General features: G+C 39.8%; 1 protein-coding gene across 13 annotated transcripts in view; it reads left to right on the plus strand.

The window, feature by feature from the left end:
* The window catches only part of LOC122886361 (partitioning defective 3 homolog), a 237,904-nt gene that overhangs the window by 175,205 nt on the left and 42,886 nt on the right, over positions 1-19,813 (plus strand). For 12 of the 13 annotated variants that reach the window (XM_044218430.1, XM_044218420.1, XM_044218423.1 and 9 more), the window contains 2 exons: positions 518-646; positions 7,145-7,423. In XM_044218430.1, the coding sequence (XP_044074365.1) occupies positions 518-646; positions 7,145-7,423 (408 nt within the window). Of the gene's footprint in view, positions 1-517; positions 647-4,944; positions 5,019-7,144; positions 7,424-19,813 lie in introns of those variants that run through there. The other variant, XR_006380334.1, reaches the window with a different exon arrangement.

A 19,813-nucleotide genomic window follows, 5' to 3' on the forward strand; every position in this document is an offset into this window, starting at 1 on the left:
TTCGTTTACCACTCCCCAACTTTAAATGAACTGAATTGGGTTTGAACTTGTGAGAAGTACTTTTTAAGTGGTTCATATGAGGGCTTGATCGACTGTTAACTCATACCTGTTGGGTGTTTTTGTGATCAGACATACAAACATTTTCAGTCAGATCAGTTGACTTTAAGTTACTGTGAAGGCTCTGGAGGGCAGCGGTAGTGGAGAGAAATATCACATATTTTATGAGCGTACTTGCTGATTCATTGTAAGTCACAATAGATGAATGTCTTAGTTTGAAATTATATAAAAGATTTCCTCGATCTCCGACTTTCCATCTACTCTCTGATCCGTTTCCTCAACCTGGGAGGAAATTAATCTTTTCAAGCAACCACACCAGTGACTTGGGAAGAATGATTTGATTACAACAGCTAAAACAAAGAAATAGCAAAAATACAGTATTATTATTTTAGTTAAACCTTACATCACAGTCGCATAAATATACCAATAGATGTTAATTGTGCCTGTTTTTGTATTCCAGGTTTGGGAAGCACCGTAAGGATGAGCGGCCGGGGGAAAAGATGGATCGTAAAGGCTCCAGCAAGTGGAAGCTGGAGGAGACGCAGGTTTCAGAGGAGGAGACGATGAAGATGAGGATGGAGCAGGAGAGGTAAGGTCTTCATGATGTAGCACATGCTAAATGCTGTTAAATTTAGTTTTTCTGCGCAGTGCTAAAGGTCCTTTTGTCTTTGGACTCTCATGTGCTTTGCCACTTTGAGATCCAATATCAAAGAGGGGAAAAATTGTCATAACTTTGCAGCTCTACCGAGCTATATGAATCAAAGTGAACCAAATTAATTAATTAATTTTCTCTTGGGGATTACTCACAATGCCCCCCCATGTTTTGAATAGCCTTGATCATAGTTACAAAGTGCAAATCCAAATTAAAGCTTCTAGATTGTCGCCTCTCCTTTGCCCCTTTTAGCTTTCCTTCTATCTTGAGGTTAAAGTTCAAAACTTAGTGGACTACAAAATGAATTTAACATGTAGCATTCTCATATTTTTTTTCCTATTATCACTTAATATACAGTATGTGACCAAATTTGTTCCTATTCAGCCACGGTGGGCATTAGTGAGGCCCAATGGTTTGGGCGATAATGCCTGGCTTGCAGTCGGCATCGCAGTTAATCCCAAAGGTGTTGGATGGGGTTGAGGTCAGGGCTCTATGCAGGCCAGTCAAGTTCCTCCACACCAAACTCAAATAAAACATTTCTTCATGGACCTCATTTTGTGCTCTGGAGCGTAGTCATGTTAAACAAAATAGGGCTTTCTAACTGCAGCACTGTCTCTCTCTCTCTCTCTTCACCAAACTAAATGTCAGTCGGGCACCGTGCCAGTTTTTTGGGGCGGTGGTTTATAAATGCCAAGGCCATTACAGCCCTGCCAGCTAATTAATTCCCATGCTCTTGGTGTAGGTGCAGGAGTCATTACTCCGTGCAGTTGCTTGTTATGAAGATTTGGTTTGTAATTCATTCTTTACGCCTGCAGAGCAGATAGTCCAATAATATGATAATAGCCAAGTCTTTATTTTTAATTGGCATAAGGTTAACGCAAACACCACGTCAGATGATTTGGTTGTTACGCTGGATATCGTTAAAAGTTCAGAATGGTCCTTTTATATGTTAATCCAATCTATGGCTTCTCTGTTATTTCTTGTTCTCAAATGTCGAAGTCACATGCATTTATTATCATGATGGAGCTTCAAACACTTTGGACCACCGAAACCTATTCTGGACTGTTCTGTCTTAAAACATACAGGTATTTGGGTGACACAGATAACATGCACCCTTTTCTTCATTTATTGATCACATTTTGCAGATTTACAGTGACTTCCCGACACAGTATATGACCCGTGTGTAATTAGCTGTTTATTTTGTGGTTACATTCTGAATTCTCTTTCTTTGTGTATCCTACAACATGTGAAGTTTTTCAATCTTGAAATATTGCAGAAGTTTCCAAAACCATGTTTTCTTTCCCTTGTTGTTATAGGGAATGTAGGGTATATTATTGACATAAAAATGTATTAATCCAGATTTGTTTACGCCTTCAGCACCACAGAATGTAAAAAAAAAAAAGATTGAATGCTTTCCGAAGCCACTACACTATACAGTATGTGATCTAATACTATTTGTAAGCAATAGGGCTGCCTCTCATTACAAGAAGAAGTGGAAGTAGACTCAGTGTTTCCACCTATTTCTTCAGATTTATCTTTGAGGCAGATCCTGTGCAAGAGTTATTTGTTCTTTTGTTTATTAGTGTGTAACGGTTTTGCCATCTAGAATCCTCTGGGCAAGAAAGAGCTATGGGAAATCAGGAAAAATGGTAAATGAGAAACAAAATTCTGCAAAATTAAGGTAGGTTAAGGTCTCTGCATCCACAGAGAAGGAACTATCTTGGGATTGTCTGACAGTAGTTTTTAAGTCAATGCATTAATTATTTTGTTCAGTGTACCAAGCGTACCTCCTCCCTATGCAGCTGAAAAGCACTCTCGTTTGTATTTAACCACCAGCTGAGATACACTGATATTGACGGGGAGATCCCACTGAGGATGTGGAAGACTGTGGCTGCGTCGGTGTTAAACAATGATCCTGTTAGCTGTGTTTCACCAAGCTGCTCTCTCAAGGTTCAGCTGGGAGCCTCGGCCCCTCACTGCAGAGCGCCTATTGATTGGCCACAGCCAGAGGCTATGGTTAATCCAGCTGTGATTGAGTAGATGAATGGATTTCCTCGCAGGTTTAAATCTCAGGTCCCAGTGGACTCCAAACCCCAAGCCAGACAAACAAATCTAAACAGACAGCTCAGACAGTACACTGATGCAGATAGTGTCATTGAGTAGAAACATTCACAACAATTTGAATAAACTTTCGACTACCTTGGGATGCACCAGTGCAATTTTTTTTTAATTTTCTTTAATAAAACTGAGGCATTGGCTAATTCAGATGTATTTCAATTTGATGGATCCCTAAAAATATAGATTTAGACCATTCAGTTATGGACATCAGGTATTGACTATTGATGGAAAATGGTTTTACTCTATTTAAGAAATCTAAAACACTTTCCTTTGCTTTGTACAATGCAATATACTACACCACAGTCTATTCTACCTGGCATGTGTAATTTAATAATTAATTTGATTGGCCAACACAGCGGTTTGTCAGATGACATTGGACTGGATTTTGGCAAAAGTTGAGTCAAGATAAACTTGTTTTGCTGAGCAACACTGCATTTTTTGTCAAAGCCATCTGTAGGCGAAATCAGTACTTTAGTCTCAACGCTGCTTGTGACTGTATCAGTGTGTGTTTTGAGAGGCAGTCATATGGCCAAAAATATTAAAAGTTCAATCTATACAGCAGGCAGTGTGCTGTATATCATGTAATTTGTTCCAGTGAACCTTCCTTGACCTAGACACTTGCTCAGTACTACTACTTCTTGCTCAAGATTAACAGTAAGTCTTGTATTTCTGTACCATTTAAGTGGCATAGATAAATGAGAGATTCTTAAAAAAAAGTCCAGATGTATGTATACAATGTCATGTCCTGGGCCCTTTGTGCAGTCTGGCACACTGTGAATTCTCAAAATCTTGCAGTATTTTCCTTGGATAGCAAGTGCTTCAGAACTAGCTAAAGCCACTTGTTGCCAAATCATAAAACATTTCCAGATATCCAATCAATTCAAAAAGCACTTTCAACAGCCATCTTATCCCACTGGACCTTCTCCTTTCATGTACTTCCTGCCTTTCACCGTGGTCTATCAGTTGTGTCAGCATTACCGCTAAGAGGAAGGTTTATTACACAGTGGGTACAATAGCACATAATGGACCATTGTTCTGGCTTGATGTGGTAGAAAGGTCACTCGTCAAACACATTTCTTCTACCATAATGTTCCATCCTGCCATTTCTATACCCTTGTATCTGCTGTCTCTCCCTCTCTTTCTGCTGTGCACTCTTTTTGTTCAACCTCTGACTCTTTTCCTACCTCTCTCGTTTCTTTTTTATCATTTACCCTTCATGCTGAGTATTTTCATCTCTCATCAAGGTTAGTCATTAGAAAACAGGGTTTCCTTACGTAAATATTTTGAGACTGAAAGGGTAATGATGAGGCCAAGTGTGGTTTTCCTTCCTGTCCCATTTCAGTCAACGCAATTGTATTTGTACAATTGTACATTTTTAGCAACATTGCTTTTTAAATGCTTGTCATGTTGACATAGATAGAGGCTCAGATTTGGTCTTAAAGAAATACCCCACTGAACACTCACTTCACAGTTAGCTGGGGTTTTTTGCAGCAAGTAACTGTCAGCTTGTGTAGGTAGTGAATGACAAATGTAGATGGCTAGCATAACAATACAGGATGTGTGTTTGATACATAAAACATGAGTTTTCATTGAGTACACCTTTTTAATATTGATTTATCTTAATCATTTTTCAGTTTTGATAATTCTAACTGTGAAGTCAATTTTTTGCACAGTTAATATTAAAACTCTAAGAGTGCAGAAAAAATTTGTTTATAAACTGAAAATTAATCTATTAATTGTCATTTATCAAGCTAAATTGCTGGTACCAGCGTCTCAAATGCGAGCATTTGCTGCTTTTCTCTATTTCATAACATTGTAAATTGAATATTTTAGAGCTTTGGACTGTGGGTTGAGCAATTTGAAGACCCTGGGAAATTTTGATGGGTGTTTTTTCACTATTTTCAGAAATTTTGTGGACTGAATAATGCAATTAATCCCCCAAAAAATCAACAGGTTAATGGATAATGAAAATAATTGTTAGTTGCATCTTTGCATATACATATACTGTATGTTTCAGACCTGTGACTCCACAAATGTAAGTTGCCGTCTTTGTTCAATACTGTGTGTACTTCCTCACACAACACAAATGGTTCAAAGCTGCATCCTTCCTCACTCAGAAACTGGCCCTGTTGACCCGTCCAGTGCCTCGTTATGGGAAGGGGCTGCACGGAGAAGGCCAGGCGCTGGATTGGTATGTCTGGCCTTATCTTATCATCCACTGCGCTTGTGTATACAATCAGTAGCTGCTCCCACTTCTGCTGCTGCTTTCTCTGATGGAAAACAGTGTTTTTCCTCTGAGTTTAAAGATAGATCCCTCAATGGCCCTGCTTCCTTCTGCGCTATTAGATAATTGCTGAGTCCACAAATAGTACATACACAGCTTGCAAGTCCACAAGCTTTCATCTGACATGGGTTAAGTTGTTGAAATAAGTAAATATTTTGCTAAAACGATTGTTGCCCCTGTCCAGATTCAATGGGGAGCTGTTAAAACCATCAAGTTCATTACCAGCTTCAATTTTAGTTGTAAAGTATTTCCACCCATTTCACCCTGTTTTTTTTGTTTTTTTTTGTTGTTGTTGTTTTTTTTTAAATCCATATTTTATATCTACCTTCCATCGTGGAGCCCCCCTTATTAGATTTCATTATGCACAGCATGCAAATTTTCTGGAGGAAGCGTTACAGCTTTTAGCCCGCTGAGTGTTGAGTAAAGTTGCAAACCCTACCTCGTCACTACTGCGGCTGTCCCATTCACTTTCCCACTGCCATTAAAAAGGGGCCTGGAGAAAAGAGAGCAGTATGATAATTGGTAGTTGTAAAGCTCTGATAATTGGCAAGGCTGTAATTACGGGGCTGCACGATAGGTAGTCCGCCTGCTGTAAAAAAAGGTGTTGCCAGTTATTCACGAGATAATGGCCTAAAGACAAAGAGTGTGTGTGTGTGTGTGTGATTTCTGTGTGTTTGAGTTGTTCTGTATGTAAGACTGAGAGGTGTCAGAGGTGTGTGTGTGTTTGAGAGACAGAAAGAGAAAAGCACGGTAGCTATACATTAGCAGCACTCTGTGAATACAAATGCTTCCCTTGTATGAGGTTTTGTGGGGGCGAGAGACTATTATGCGTTGCTTATGGTATTATTCAGTGGGGGGAAAAACATAAATAATAGCCTCCACATCTTCTCTCTCTTCTGTAATGGAAAGTTAAAAAGGCACAATAAACAATAACTTGCAGATGTTGCAGTGGCTCGTCTGGTGTTTTGTTAATGTGCCACCTGAGATTTACGTCTCTCAGCTCTACCGTGTAAACACTACAAGGCTTTAGCAACATAAAGGTTTTACCAGACAAAGTGGAAACCAGTAAGGTGTTAGTTTCAATTTCCCACAGAGCAGTTTTAACAGTGATTCATGAAGAATTTCACTGCCATGCATACATTTCTTGTACAGTACTAAATATGTAGTTTTGTTTTGCTTGTATCATGTAACACTATGTGCTGTGTAGTTATTTTGTGAGTTGTCAATATACAGTAGAATAGAGTCAATTACACAGTTAACTAACAGCATTCTGTACAAAAACAATTTTGTAAGAAATTGTTGGCTCGCAGTTGAATTTAAAAAGGCACTGCCAAAGAACACCGTTTTTTCTGAGCTCAATTTAACTCGAAAACTTGAATGGCAAAGAATGAACCTGTGTCATTTGCAATCTTGTAATATCAGCAAACTGCATTTTGGGGTCATGTGTAATTTTATATTGTGATAGAAATATGTATACTGTGATTTAGTATGGATAACTTACTGGAAATTCAATAGAGAAACCATTTATTGATAAAACAGTCTGATGGGAATGTCTGTCCTTGGTTCTCCACTGAATTAAATACCTGACAATAGGGCTGTCGTGGCCAAACGCAACCAGACTTGGACTTGGTCAGTTTGGCTAACCTACCTGTAGATTGAATCAGTAGCAAAAGCTCTCTCATATTAACCAACATCCTCAGTTACAGTACCTCTTGCCTTTTGTCTGGGCTTCAATCTAATGTTGCTTTGGCTCCAGTAATTGAGGCTGAATTCAATAAATGACACTTTTTCTGCTCAAGAAATATTTGTAAAGCTAATGATGAATGACGATGGATATATGTGGCATGGCAGTATCCATTAAAACAATACTTAATAGCAAACTACAGAATCCATTACAGCACCAAAACGGCATATATTTTTTCCAGAAGCAGCCCCAAGCTACATAGAAGGGTACTTTTCACCCAGCATTGTCTTTTGAGCCAGAAAACCATGATTTTTAGTATCAACAAGTCTTTTTCAATCTTCACCATCAGGATTCAGGCCAAGACCAGGGAGCTGAGGGAGCGTCAGGCCAGGGAACGGGACTATGCCGAAATCCTGGACATAAGCCGCACGCCGGAGAGGGCCTCTGAGGAGGAGCACCCGTACGCAGGCATCATCCCCGTGAACAGCTCCGTGGACAGCGGGCACAGCCGGCCCCACAGCCCCCGAGACGATTACCCCCACATTCATCCACACCACCACCAGCACTCCGATTCCCTCTACACCCAAGTCAGCAAGGCCCGCAACGACAGGCCTCCGTCTGCAGACAGGTAGGGGTGCATTTATGCATTTATGCATTTGTTTTAAAAAGTTCTTACAGCTTGGTGTTGGGTGGTCAATCACTGGAACCAGAATTATCTAGGTTTTTTTGGGGAGGGGGGGCGGATTATTAAATTTTTTTAAATTCTTACAAATTCCTCAGTTGCAGTCTGTGTTATATTTTGTGCTATTTAATTTCCTTTATGTCCTCTGTTACTTTCCAACGGTCTTGAATTCTTCTGGAGTCACAATCCCCCTCAGATGCCATTTCCGCCCAAGCCAGGTGAAGGGCTGCCATTCATGGTTCGGCAGCCTTTTTACCTTCAATTCAAAAGCACGACCCAGTCATGGTATTTCAATAAAAGGTTTGTCCAGGCCTGATTCTGCCTCGCATTCCCAGCTCTCTAACTCTGAGGCAGCATTATTACGCAGAGACAGCAGGCTGGATATCACACCTGGAGGAGAAAATAATCACAGCAACAGAAGGCAGGCGGTAAATGTCAGCTCGCCGACTGCTAGACACAATGCTCCATTCTCGGGGGATGTGGGATTACTCTGGGGAGGCAGTGAGTGAATAGAAACCTTTGAATATCCGTTTCTCTTTCTGTCTCCCTTGACCTTTCTACCTCTCTTTCTTTCTGTCTTTCATTCTCTTGTTGATTTCACCTTGTTGCCACCTTTTCATTTGGTTGCATTTCCTTTTCCCCTGCCTTTCTGTGAAGCATTCTGTCTGAGCTACCAACATTTCAGACCTTCTGTGTCCATGATTGACTGCTGTCAGTCATTTTAAAATGATCACACTGTCCTGGCAGGGAGATCCTTTTTCTCTGGGCATCTACTTTTGTATTAATATATAGCAGCCAAGTGGCAGTATGAAATTTATAACCCAAAGCAAAGTCCACTGCAGTGACAGCCAGCCAAATAAAAGCCAGAATGTTCTGAACCCCTGCATCTTGTCAGCAGCAGCAGTTCTCAGCACTGCAGTTCAGTGCTGAGTTGCTTCCAAATCCTCCTTCGATCAATGAATGTAGAGATTCGTAGCCCTATGATGGATTTGGGAAACTTGAAGCCAATCAAGGAAAGCCTGCAGCATAGCAGAAACATACAGTGCAGGCGAGTACATCCACAGCTGAATGAATGGGTTTGTCTTAGTCGTGGTTTTCACGCATCCCCAGATGGCCCCAGCAGCCTGTGTGTACTTCAAGAGTGCTGTAGCTTGTATTGATTCATAATTCATTGTGCTGCTGTTGTCACTGTCTTTTTTTATTTTTTTAAACCCTGATGTGGTCCTTTTTGGAGGTAAGTAGATGCATAGCAGAAGATAATATACTAGCATGACAGATATGGAAACTTATTTTAATTAGGTGAGGGAATTCACTCATGATTTAGACTCTGCTTATCATGATATTAAAGTTTTATAACTTTTTCACCACATAACAAATTTATTTTTCCCCCTCACTACAATGAGATTTTTCTTTTGATGTATAACTCTTTGGGGTGAATAAATTTTACAAGAAAGCTGCCCCCCTAAATCCCAAAGCAACAACAGCTGGCTAACAGATTAGCGCTGAAAAGATTTCAATAGACCATTTCAGTTTTTGTAATTGTTTAATCGTTTAAGTCATTCATCAAGCAAAATTGTATTCACTAGTTCCCATATCTGAAAAATAATGTTTATGTCAACAATTAAGTATTTAGTAGTTGCAGCCCTAAAATGGATAACCATGACCGCACAACTTCAGTAGTTCATTGCACTCCAGGCTTTGGCTAACTGTTCCACTGGGCTTCAGCTGTTCCACTGGTCTTTTCAATTAATGTTCTCAACAGGTCTCACTCTTGTTTGACTTTGGTGGGCTTTAGACCTGGAATGTGTTCAAATACTTTTCTGCTCGGAGAAATAATGTTCTTTGTGATTATGGACACAGCCGTTATACTTACTTTTCATACTGTACATCTAATCCTCATAGCTAACCATGCTGCCCCAGACTTGAAATGCTTGGTCTTTTCAGGTTGCTTTGATTACAGCAGTGTAGGTGCCAGGGACATAAACTCCTTAAAGATATTATGTTACGTTCCCAGATCCCCAATCGTAAGAAAAATATACCTCCTGAGAGAACCAGGAAGTGTGTTTCCTGTTTCCTGTCTGCCCCCTGCTGAACAGGAAGTGAATTAGACCCTTCCATGCCAAGCACAGGAGGGTGGGAGTCTCACCCGACGGCGGTAGTGTTTGTTATTATGGGATTCGAATGGCAGCGAGGACTGATATCAGAGCTTAAGCATTGTGGAGATTTGATCAAAGCAATAACATGTCCATAGAAACTGAGAGTGAAGGAAAATGTTATTTTGTTTCTACACTAACACTTCTCTTTTAAAATGGCAGGCATGCCATGATAAGTTAAAACGTGAACAGTTTTCGTTTGAGTCAGCTTGATACTTAGAATGTTGCTGTGTGCTGGATTTGCCTTCTTCACTGTTCAAATCAGGAAATGTTTAACTAGCTGAATATGTGGTGGGTTTTTTGTTTTAGAGAAGCAGATTGATCTTTAATTCTGTATTATATGATCATTTCATGCCCCAAATCAAGCATGATATGGCTTTTAAAATGTCACAATTTTATGTTATGTTTATATTGCTCTTTTGTTAGTGCTGCCATGTTGTGATTATGACTCAGAATCAAACTGAAGGGGTCAAAGCTATGGCATAAAGATTTGGAAGCTTTAGTATATTACATAATAATAATAGTAGTCAGTAACAGTAAATAATAGAATCTCAATCTATTCTAAAATTGAGTGTGGATGTTTATTTTTGACCTTGGAAAGACAAACAATCTTAATTAAAAGTCCACTTCTTGAATGTGTTAATGTTTCCTGGATCTAGTTAAGAGCCTTGCTGCCTAATTTAGCATTATTTTGTGACTGGTGTATGAACTTTCGGCTAAGACAGAAATATAATGCACTAAAATTGTCTAGATGAGACACAACCTGGGCATTTACAATGCAAGGACAAATTCTGCCTTTGTTGCTGCTACCACAACTATTACCACTACTCCTGCTGCTGCTGCTAATGATAATAACCATCGACATCGGAATCATGATCTTCCTGAAGCATGCTATCCAAAATCGTTCTGGCCAAGAGGAAATTCATCCCTTAACCCTGGCACGGTCACTTCCTTACACCAAAATTTTCTTCGATGTCCAAATGATAATACCAGAATCACACCACTCCTGTATTCTCTCAATTCCTCCTGGGGCTGTAAAACGTACAATTGCCTCTCTTAGCACCGCAATGCTTGGCAGTCCAAGAGGAAATGGGGGGGGGGGGGGCAACATGCAGCTGCATAAATATCCATTGGAATTCATTTTAATTGCCTCTTTTTCCTTCAAACATAGCGCTGTCAGAAATTTCAATTTAACTGTAGAGGTTTAAAAACAAAAACAACTAAAGAGGCTAGAAGGAGCTTCAGAAGCCTTCGGGAACAGTCTGCTGTTTCCTTTGCTTTAAGGAGCATGACCATGAGGACTGTAGGCTCAACCAGTCTGCTGCAACAAGCCTGAAACAACATTTAGCTTTTTCATTTCAAGTCTGCTCTGTAACATTTACTTTCAGGATTAGACGTGTTTCTTAGATGTCTTTTATTTGTATTCGAAGCTACATATTTTAACAAGACAGTAAATTGGAAGTTGTACATGTTTTCACAGAAGCACTTGATGTTTTAGTTGTGTTACTCTGCGGTTTATTGTGTAGGTGGTAGGGTGTCGTATCAGGTTGGGAACATTCTTTTGTTAAGTGTTTCTGTTTTGGCTCTCAACCAAATTGCATAACCTTGCTGCTGGGACACTTGTGGTCTTTCTTTCTCCCTTCTCAACCTGCCAAGCAAAATATTGTCCAAAGCTTAGTGTTTTTATCTCCCCCAATGTTTTCCCACCATTACAGCTAAAAAAATATTTCTCACTGGGGTCCCCGAGTGTACCGTTGGCATCTGGTAACATTTGTCGCCATGTTATTATCCTAAATATCCCAAAAACTGTAAATTATGAAGTCACAGGAGATGATGTCCAATGAATGTCTTACCAGCTCAGTAAACGTGTGTTTCCTCGGCATTCACTGTAAATTAATAAGCTCAATTTACTCAAAACATATTGTAGAAGCAGACAGTGTGTTATTGAATAGCCTTATTAGCCCTCAACATTTGCTGTATCACACTCCATCCCTGTTGTGTGTGCAGAGAGCCAAGTGAATTAGCCACCATTGTTTTATTCCCCTCCCAACTACAAGGCAGCAGTGAATGCTGGGAAGGCTCTGAGGGATTTGGTGTGATTTGATTCTCCGCGTTTCCCGAGGAGGCAGCACTCTTATTGAATCGGCTCCATTACATTTCATCTCCACCGGGGGAATAAGGGGCCTCAGAGGGAGTGAACGCAACCGTGTTGTATCACAAACACACCAGAAACAGCAACGCAGACAAACAAACAGACAGCAGTCACCTTGCAGCTTTTTACAGGCTGATAAGTGTGTGTTCGCTTGTGTGCATGCATTTGCACTTGACTTCATGTATGCTGTGTGCACACTTTGTTTAATAGGCTGGTGGTTGCGTTGTTCTTTGCTCTGTTTCGATGCAGGCACTTCTTTGTGTTTGTTGGTTTTTTGTTCATGTATTGTACATGTGTATTTGCTGGAAATGTGGAGAAGTGAGTGTGACAAGTCAAAAGTGTGTGTAAGCCGCAGATATAGTACGGTGGCAGGTATGCAGCCACACAGAGTGAATACAAAGCTTGTGCCTTGTGTACGCCTGCCCAGCACCAAACTGCAGACATAGCAACTAGCTCGTGAACTGTGGAGGATTTAGCAGCTAAGAGCCAAATACGTATTTCCCTCAGGAGTTGTTGAAGACTCTAACTCTAATTTTCCGCTTCCCCCAAGTGGCCCCAAAAAATATATTAATGCAGTTTTAAGACCGTTATCATTTCAGTGTATATTGTGCTTTAGTGGTACATATTACCAAGCAAATTTGTAATTAAATGGTCACCAACTAATCGTCTGGTTGGTAATCCAGCCTTGGTGGAAATGTAATCTAAAGAGTAACCTCCTGACACGAGCCCCAGTTGGGACCAAACATATACAGTACAAACATCAAACTTGGACCACAAACACAGGAGAATCTAAAGGTTGTAGATGCTCACAAACACCACAGCTTAGTACAAAGACAGAGAGATTTAAAAGCCTGAAAAGCTTCAAGCTTAAACATGATTTTGTTGGATTTACAAATTTATGGCAAAACAGCAGATGCCACAGTTTTACATTGTATGATGGGACCAACAGAAAAGTCTTTATCAGTCGATATCCCCCATAATCCACTTCCCAACAGATATCATCCGTGTTGTGTATTTCACTCTCGTTCCCATGTTCTTGCAATCCCACACATCTGACCTTAAAGCATTTCTTACTCTGTTTGCGTCTTCTGTTTTCACATTAAAAGGCATCTGTCTTGTTTGATGATTTAACACATCATTACATCATGTTTATTTTTGTACAATGGTTAAGTTCTTGCTGTGCAACATGTTGAATCCACAGAATCAGCTTTCAAATTGTTCTCATTTTCCGAAGTTTCTCCATTTAGACAGAATTGAAAACTAAGATTTGTTTGCATTTTGTGTGTGGCTCAAAGTCTGACAAATTCAATTTTAAAGCCAAGTACATATAGTGAACTATTCAGCTGGAAAACTGTGTGGAAAAGTGGTTTGCTTGTTCTCTGCTGTCTGCTATTTTCTGCCAGACTAACCTGGAGTTGGAAGAACTCACAGCTGTGACTTTTCCCCTCTTCACAACCGTTAGAGAAAAATCAAGCTCAGTCACATCTTTCTGCGCCTCAGCTGTTCTACTATCTGGCTCATAATGTGTAAATAGACCAACAGACAAGATGTTGGCTTTCACTGCTATGTGTTCTCACCACTCACTGAGCAGAACAGGATGTCTTACTACAGCTTGGGGAACATCTCTGCTTGAGGGTCATCAGGACTCCCTGAAATTGTCACTCTGAATGCTGATCCAAAGTCTGGTGATGAGAACAGGGACAGTATTTTGATCAGCTGCCACAGTATTTGGCCTCCAGTTAAATACATCTACATAACACAGACATACTTGAACTTTTGCACCTGAGAAATCATCTCGTCAAACTCAAACACGTCTCAGTTTATAAATTCAGACCTCCAAATGCGGAGGATGGAGAAGCATCAGTGATCGTGAGTTGCACTGTGACTGATGAGGCAGACAAACTGATTCCTGTTTATGTGTGAAATGCAGCACTGCAGATGTTTATTCAGTACTCAAAAGGATGCATTTATCAATTTTTATTTTTATGGTCTGGGGAAGCAATGGTATTGTCTTTGGCATTACATGTGGGTCACAAAATTCACTGTGCAGACAGTATGACATCTGTTTGTGTTCTACAGCATGTAGTACATCCAACAAGTTTGTTTATTTTTTATTTAGCAGAGACAATGCACAACACACATAGTGTACTAGATACAGCTAAAAGCTAAGCAGTATACTGCTTTATTCCTACATCAAACATTCCAAAATGGCTAAAAGTTTCATCAACCAGTAATGGGAGCTTCAACTTTGACATATGCAGTTCTCTGTCTTGTGGTTTTACAGTTAGCTGAATACAAAGTGCTTAAAATGAACAAGGTGGATTCTATCACCGCTGCTCACGCCTGCTGTTTTGCCAGCCAGAGATCCATTAAAAATAATCAAAAATGGCTGACACAGTAATTTAATCAACATGTTGTATACAAATGATTATGTATGAGTGTAGAGCGTGAGATAGGTTATATTAAAGTTAGGGTCTGTCAGCCGCCATCTGCGCCTATATAGTAGAATCAGTTATATTGTATGAGGAGAGACAGGCCAGTCCTCTTCCACTCCTAATCCCTGGATCAAGGCCAAGAGCTACAGTGGGGAGATATGTTCTGCCCCGGGGGATCCTTTATGGATGTGGAAGAGGAGGGCTCAGTGGGTTTTTAGGGGTCGTTTGGGTGTTCCTGGGTTGGAACAAGAGCAGGCGGGTGAAGACTTTATTTCCACAGTGCTCTATATTCCTTTTGGAAAAAACTGAATCATTCAGTTTTTTTTATAGACGCAGAAATACAGATGGCTCCGCCAGTTATTTTCTTTCAACCGAGGATTTAGGGAACCTGTCTGCCACAACTTGTTTGTCTCCTCTGCTTTTAGAGGGGGATGAAAACCCAAGCAAACTTACTGTAAGTTGTTTTTAAATAGAGCAGCCTCGGCACAAAACCACACTCATTGTTTTGACTATTAGATTTTTTTCAAAATCTCTAAGGGCTTGTTAATATGGATGGTAAAGATGGAGTTGTTTTAAATAGCTTTGAAAACAAGGTGGTCTTGGCCCTGTTAGAATCCAAGGAGGACCTATAAATCAAACTTTGACTATTTTCTTGTGTAGAAATCTGTAGAATATTAATTTAACCATTTGTTTGGAAGTGTGCATGAAAAAAGGCTACATGTTGTATGACTATAAAGTATTTCAGTCTTTCACAAATTCTAATTATCCTTTACATGTTTAAAAAAGGGAAAAGGTCAATTCTCAAGAATAAACATCAGATATTTCAGTCAAAACAGTCAAGACCAACAAATTTGAACAAATACTTAAACAACCTGGAAATGAATTTATTAATTTTCTTATACATTCTTCTCCGTTTTTTGAGACCTTGAGTCTTTGAAGCATGTTATTGGTGTCACCACTTTGTTGAGACGGATTAGTTCTCATATTGATACAACAAACACTGAATAATCCTCAAGAGTCTTATCATCAAACTCGTTGAGTAAAATGATTTTATTAAACATTGACGCTTTCTGCACCTTCAATTAACATCTCGAACTATAAACCAAATGTTGATATTTGCAAGACCACTCAAATGCCAGATTTGAACCTTCTTAATCAATTTAGTTGTGTGATGTCATGTAAGCAACGTTCCCAAATTCAAACCAGGCACAAACGTAAGTAAAATAGCGGAACATTTCTAAATAAAAACAGCTGGAGAAAAATAACAGAATTCCCCCTCTCCCCGTGCATTATTGATGTCTTCATATTAATGACGAGGATTACGCTCATATTTATGTAATCGGTGTTCAAGCTGGAGACTCAACATTTTAATAGCAGACGACCTGCTGTGATCATACTAAACATTGCCTCCCTTCCTAGCCCAAATCAGAAGCCGAATTAAGTGTTTGATCTGAGCTAAATGAACATGTACAGTAATCCAGGATTATACTATTCAAAAATTCTATTGCAGTGATGTTCAGCATTCATATTTTACAGTCAAAGGAAAATACTGTATCTTCTGTTTAACTGGAGTTTACTTAATATTATATTTATGGCTGAAAGACATGTGGCACAGACGCGACACGTCACGCAGGCGTGGCGGAGCAGGGTTTTTTACCTGCTACACAGACGCTGTCTTTGTAGCGTGTGGTTGAGTGCCAGCTTCACTGTGTGCATATTGAGTTTTGCCAAGTGATAATACAGTTGGTTATGCAGGGTTTGGAAGCGTAGGCTATATTAACTGGTACTGAATTGCGCACGGCTTCTGTGGTCAGCGTAGCAGCTTCAGTTGATTATAATGGACGTGCTCTGCTGTGGGCATGCTGCGCCAAGTCCATGCCCGATGTATTTCTGCCATAAGTCTTAAGCTCACATAGTCTTTTATGTGCTGCCTTTCAAATGTCCTGTCTCCCTCTTTACTACCTCACCTCATGACACTTCTAATTGCTCCTTTGGTTTAGGAGAGGTTAGAAATTGTGTGTTTATAGTAAAGGTATTGTTTTTAATTAAAATGTCCATCTAATTAGTGCAATGGACCACAGAGTTCATAAGGGGCTCCCAAAATACATTTAATCTGTTAAAAATGTTATCAATATAGAAAAGTATTGCAGTGCTTGGGAAATCAAGGCTGGTTTTGTCTTAAAACCTATTTGACAATTAAATCTACATTGGAGGACATCTACAAAGCCTGTTCTAAATGTCCTATAGAGATTCATGCTCAACATGACTACAGTAGTTTTTTTTTCATTTGGCAGCAACAACCACAGCAAAATATATAATAGTCATAATGGAAGATACGGTAAACAAAAGCACTATACTTCATGTCCACCAAATCCAAAACATTGTAATTACTGATACTCTTGGTTCTTATAAGAGATCTTTTCCTCATTTTTGGGACTGTAACTTTATCGGAATCCTTTCCATTTGTGAGTAATGTGGCTCACAAGGCCGCAGACACAGGGGAAAGTCCCAGGGGACACTAGAAGGTATTAGACTGAACAACAGAAAGCAAGGAGTGATTTGTGTGGAAACTCTATCAGACACACACACACGAACAGTGGTAGATTAGGAGAGAAGAACAGGTCAGCAGCCTTTAAACGATGGAAACAGGAATGTATTGTCAGTATGTTTGAGTAACATGTTCAAGGGTCATGTTTCTGTGTGTGTGTGTGTCGGGGGGGGGGGGGGTGTATCAGGGACAGTCTGAGGGCCATCTCCACCCAGTATTGACCATGTCTGATAGTGTGCTGATGTCATTCTCTCCTATTTGGAGCCAGACTGACTGTCCATCTGAAGACCCTCAGGGTGGATTTTTCTTTAAATGTCACACACAGGAAATAAAGTAATGCTACAAGACGTTAGCCTCAAACCATTGTATAAGTACTAGTCACATCTTGCCTTTAATCTGGACAAAAAAGTGTTTATTAGACCAGTTTTACCAGCACTGGTGGTATAGTATAGTAGTATATTAGCAAGATATGGGTTTCATGAACAGTTTGTGATACCATTATAGTAAAAATAGAAGAAGCACAATAATCTCCTTGACTTTCCTCAAAAACAGTGTCACTTTCTGTTCTCTTGGATGAACCCATTTTTTTTAAAGATCCCCCAGAGATGTAATTACAAGTAAAAAGGCGTATTTGTGCATAAAAACTTTGACACCCATATCATAGAGTTGCCCTGTTTAATGCCATAATGAAGTATTTTCCTCACCAATCTTAAATCTGGAAAACATTTTCACATTCAGACTTCTACTAGTTTGGGCAATTATTCATTATTATTAGCATCTCTCTGTGTAATAATAATTTTGTTACAAAGTTTTTATTTCTCTCACTCTCTCTCTCTCTCTATATATATCTCTCTATATCTATCTATCTATCTATCTATCTATCTATCTATCTATCTATCTATCTATATATCTATATAAAGAGAGAGAGAGATCTAAGAATACATATATTTTTTTGAAAATATAATACTTTCACACATTCTCAAATGTTACATTTTATACATACATACATACGAGCATGAACAATAGAAGCAAAGGGAATACAATTTATTGTATTTAAAGTGATAGCCTAACTATCTGATGAAGGAATTATTAAACAAGGTTAACAATCTGACGAGGCATTCAAAGTCAACTTTGGGTACCAGACAGTTTTTGAAACAGATTTAGTTTGGTACCAAAAAGTTTCAAGGTTTGACACCCAGCTCTATTGTTGAGGAAGGAAAATACTGTTTTTCATTTACTTTCCCCACCCAGTTTCTCCAAGACGGACCAAAGATTCAAACTGTCAACCTTCAGTTGTACTTTTAAAAACTCAAGTCCTCAGTCACAAAAGAGCTGGACGCAGTGCAGCCATTAATGTCACAAACGTCAGTGGAATCCACTTAAGGTATTTAATATTCATCAGATCAAAGAATTTGCCAACATTCTTAATAGCACTCTAAGAGCTTAAATGCAGCTGGGCTAACTCTGACAGTATGTTGCACATTAGTGTGGCGGTAATGGTGCGGGCCTCGCGTGACGTATTCTGCTTTATCTCCCGCTGGGATTGAGATTCAGTCTGTCACATTGGGAGGGGGGGTATGTGGGGGACTGTTGGCCCTTTGGGTTTAAGCCCAAGAGCAGTGTGCGGGGGCTAAGAGCTCTGTCTGACCCTAAAAGGTTGTTGACCTACATTTAGTGTCATGGATGGCACTTTACATCACTCAGCTGTCTGACTGGAATCCCCTGTGTATGTATGTGTTTGACTTGCATGTATTATGTATGTAGTGTATTGTGCAGTTGTGTCTTAACTTTAAGTGCAACACATTTTTTTGTTGTTTTTTTAGTATTTTTGAGGTGTATTTTGAGTGTGCTACAGATCTTATTGCCTCAAAGAAAACACTGGGAGAGATGAAGAGATGACATGCAACAAAATCTCCCAGAAGAAATGGAACCTGGGGAAGTTGTGGTTACATGGTATGCATCTTAGACCACTTGGCACTTGGTTGTGAAAATTATTATTAGTTGCATCCGTATTTTCGTGTATTCTTGGTAATCAATCTAATGTCCACCATTACATTCCCCCTAGAGACAGATGCCTCCTACACCCCCTCATTCTGAACTGGGCCATACTGAGAAATATTTGACAGAAGAAAACGGGGGATTATATATAATCTAATAAGCGTTTTGATTTAAGACTTTAGGACCCCAATTGTGAATAATGGCATCACACACATAAACATATGTGCACACTGAGTGGAGAGCTCTGGTACTGATAAAAGAAGGATGGATAGAGTGCGCTTGATGATGACAGGTAGGTCAAATTAGAGAGTAGGTCACTTGTCTCTGTTTGTGTCTATAAATGTGTGTGTATTTCCTAGCAAGAAAGACAGAAAAGTGCGTTTTGTACCTGTGTGTGTGTGTGTGTTGTTTTGGATGCAGGAGAACCATGGCTCTACCTGGAATGTCCCAAATTTTTTGAGGTTTAAATCACTGCATGATGACCCACAGACCCTGAGAGCCTGCTGGTTTTTATTAGCGCAGCCTGTTCCCTGTTAAGCCTCCTTCCCCTACCTCTAAACCCATGATTGGCTCGTGTCAGTCTGTCAGTTGCTGAACTCAAACATACCGAACCCACTGTGGACTCCATTGTGACAGATATATGGCAGGGGTTGACTTTCAGATCGCTCAGGGATGGATTTCACATTTTCCTTTTCATAAGCCTTTTTTTTTTCTTTTTCTTTTTTACGATGTGATGACCTTATTACAAATATCAAACACAGACACACATTTACAACAATGTTCTGGGGGAATGTAAGTGGGGACTTTGGTTGTAATCGTGGGGAGGCAGCAAAAAAACTTGTTTGACGATGCATATGAAACGGTTGAGTCATTAGGGATGCAGTCGAATAGTTTGCCGGGAGTTACAGCGTGTTGCAACATCCTCTCTGAAATTTTCATGCTCCTGTTCCTCTTCTCCGCTGCCCTCCTCACTCTGCAACAGTGCATATGAATGTATTTATGCACTACATGTTCCTGCTCCCATCCTCAAAATACCTGGAGCAGCAGGGG

Source organism: Siniperca chuatsi, linkage group LG13 (assembly GCF_020085105.1).
Source record: "Siniperca chuatsi isolate FFG_IHB_CAS linkage group LG13, ASM2008510v1, whole genome shotgun sequence".
Lineage (NCBI taxonomy): Eukaryota > Metazoa > Chordata > Actinopteri > Centrarchiformes > Sinipercidae > Siniperca > Siniperca chuatsi.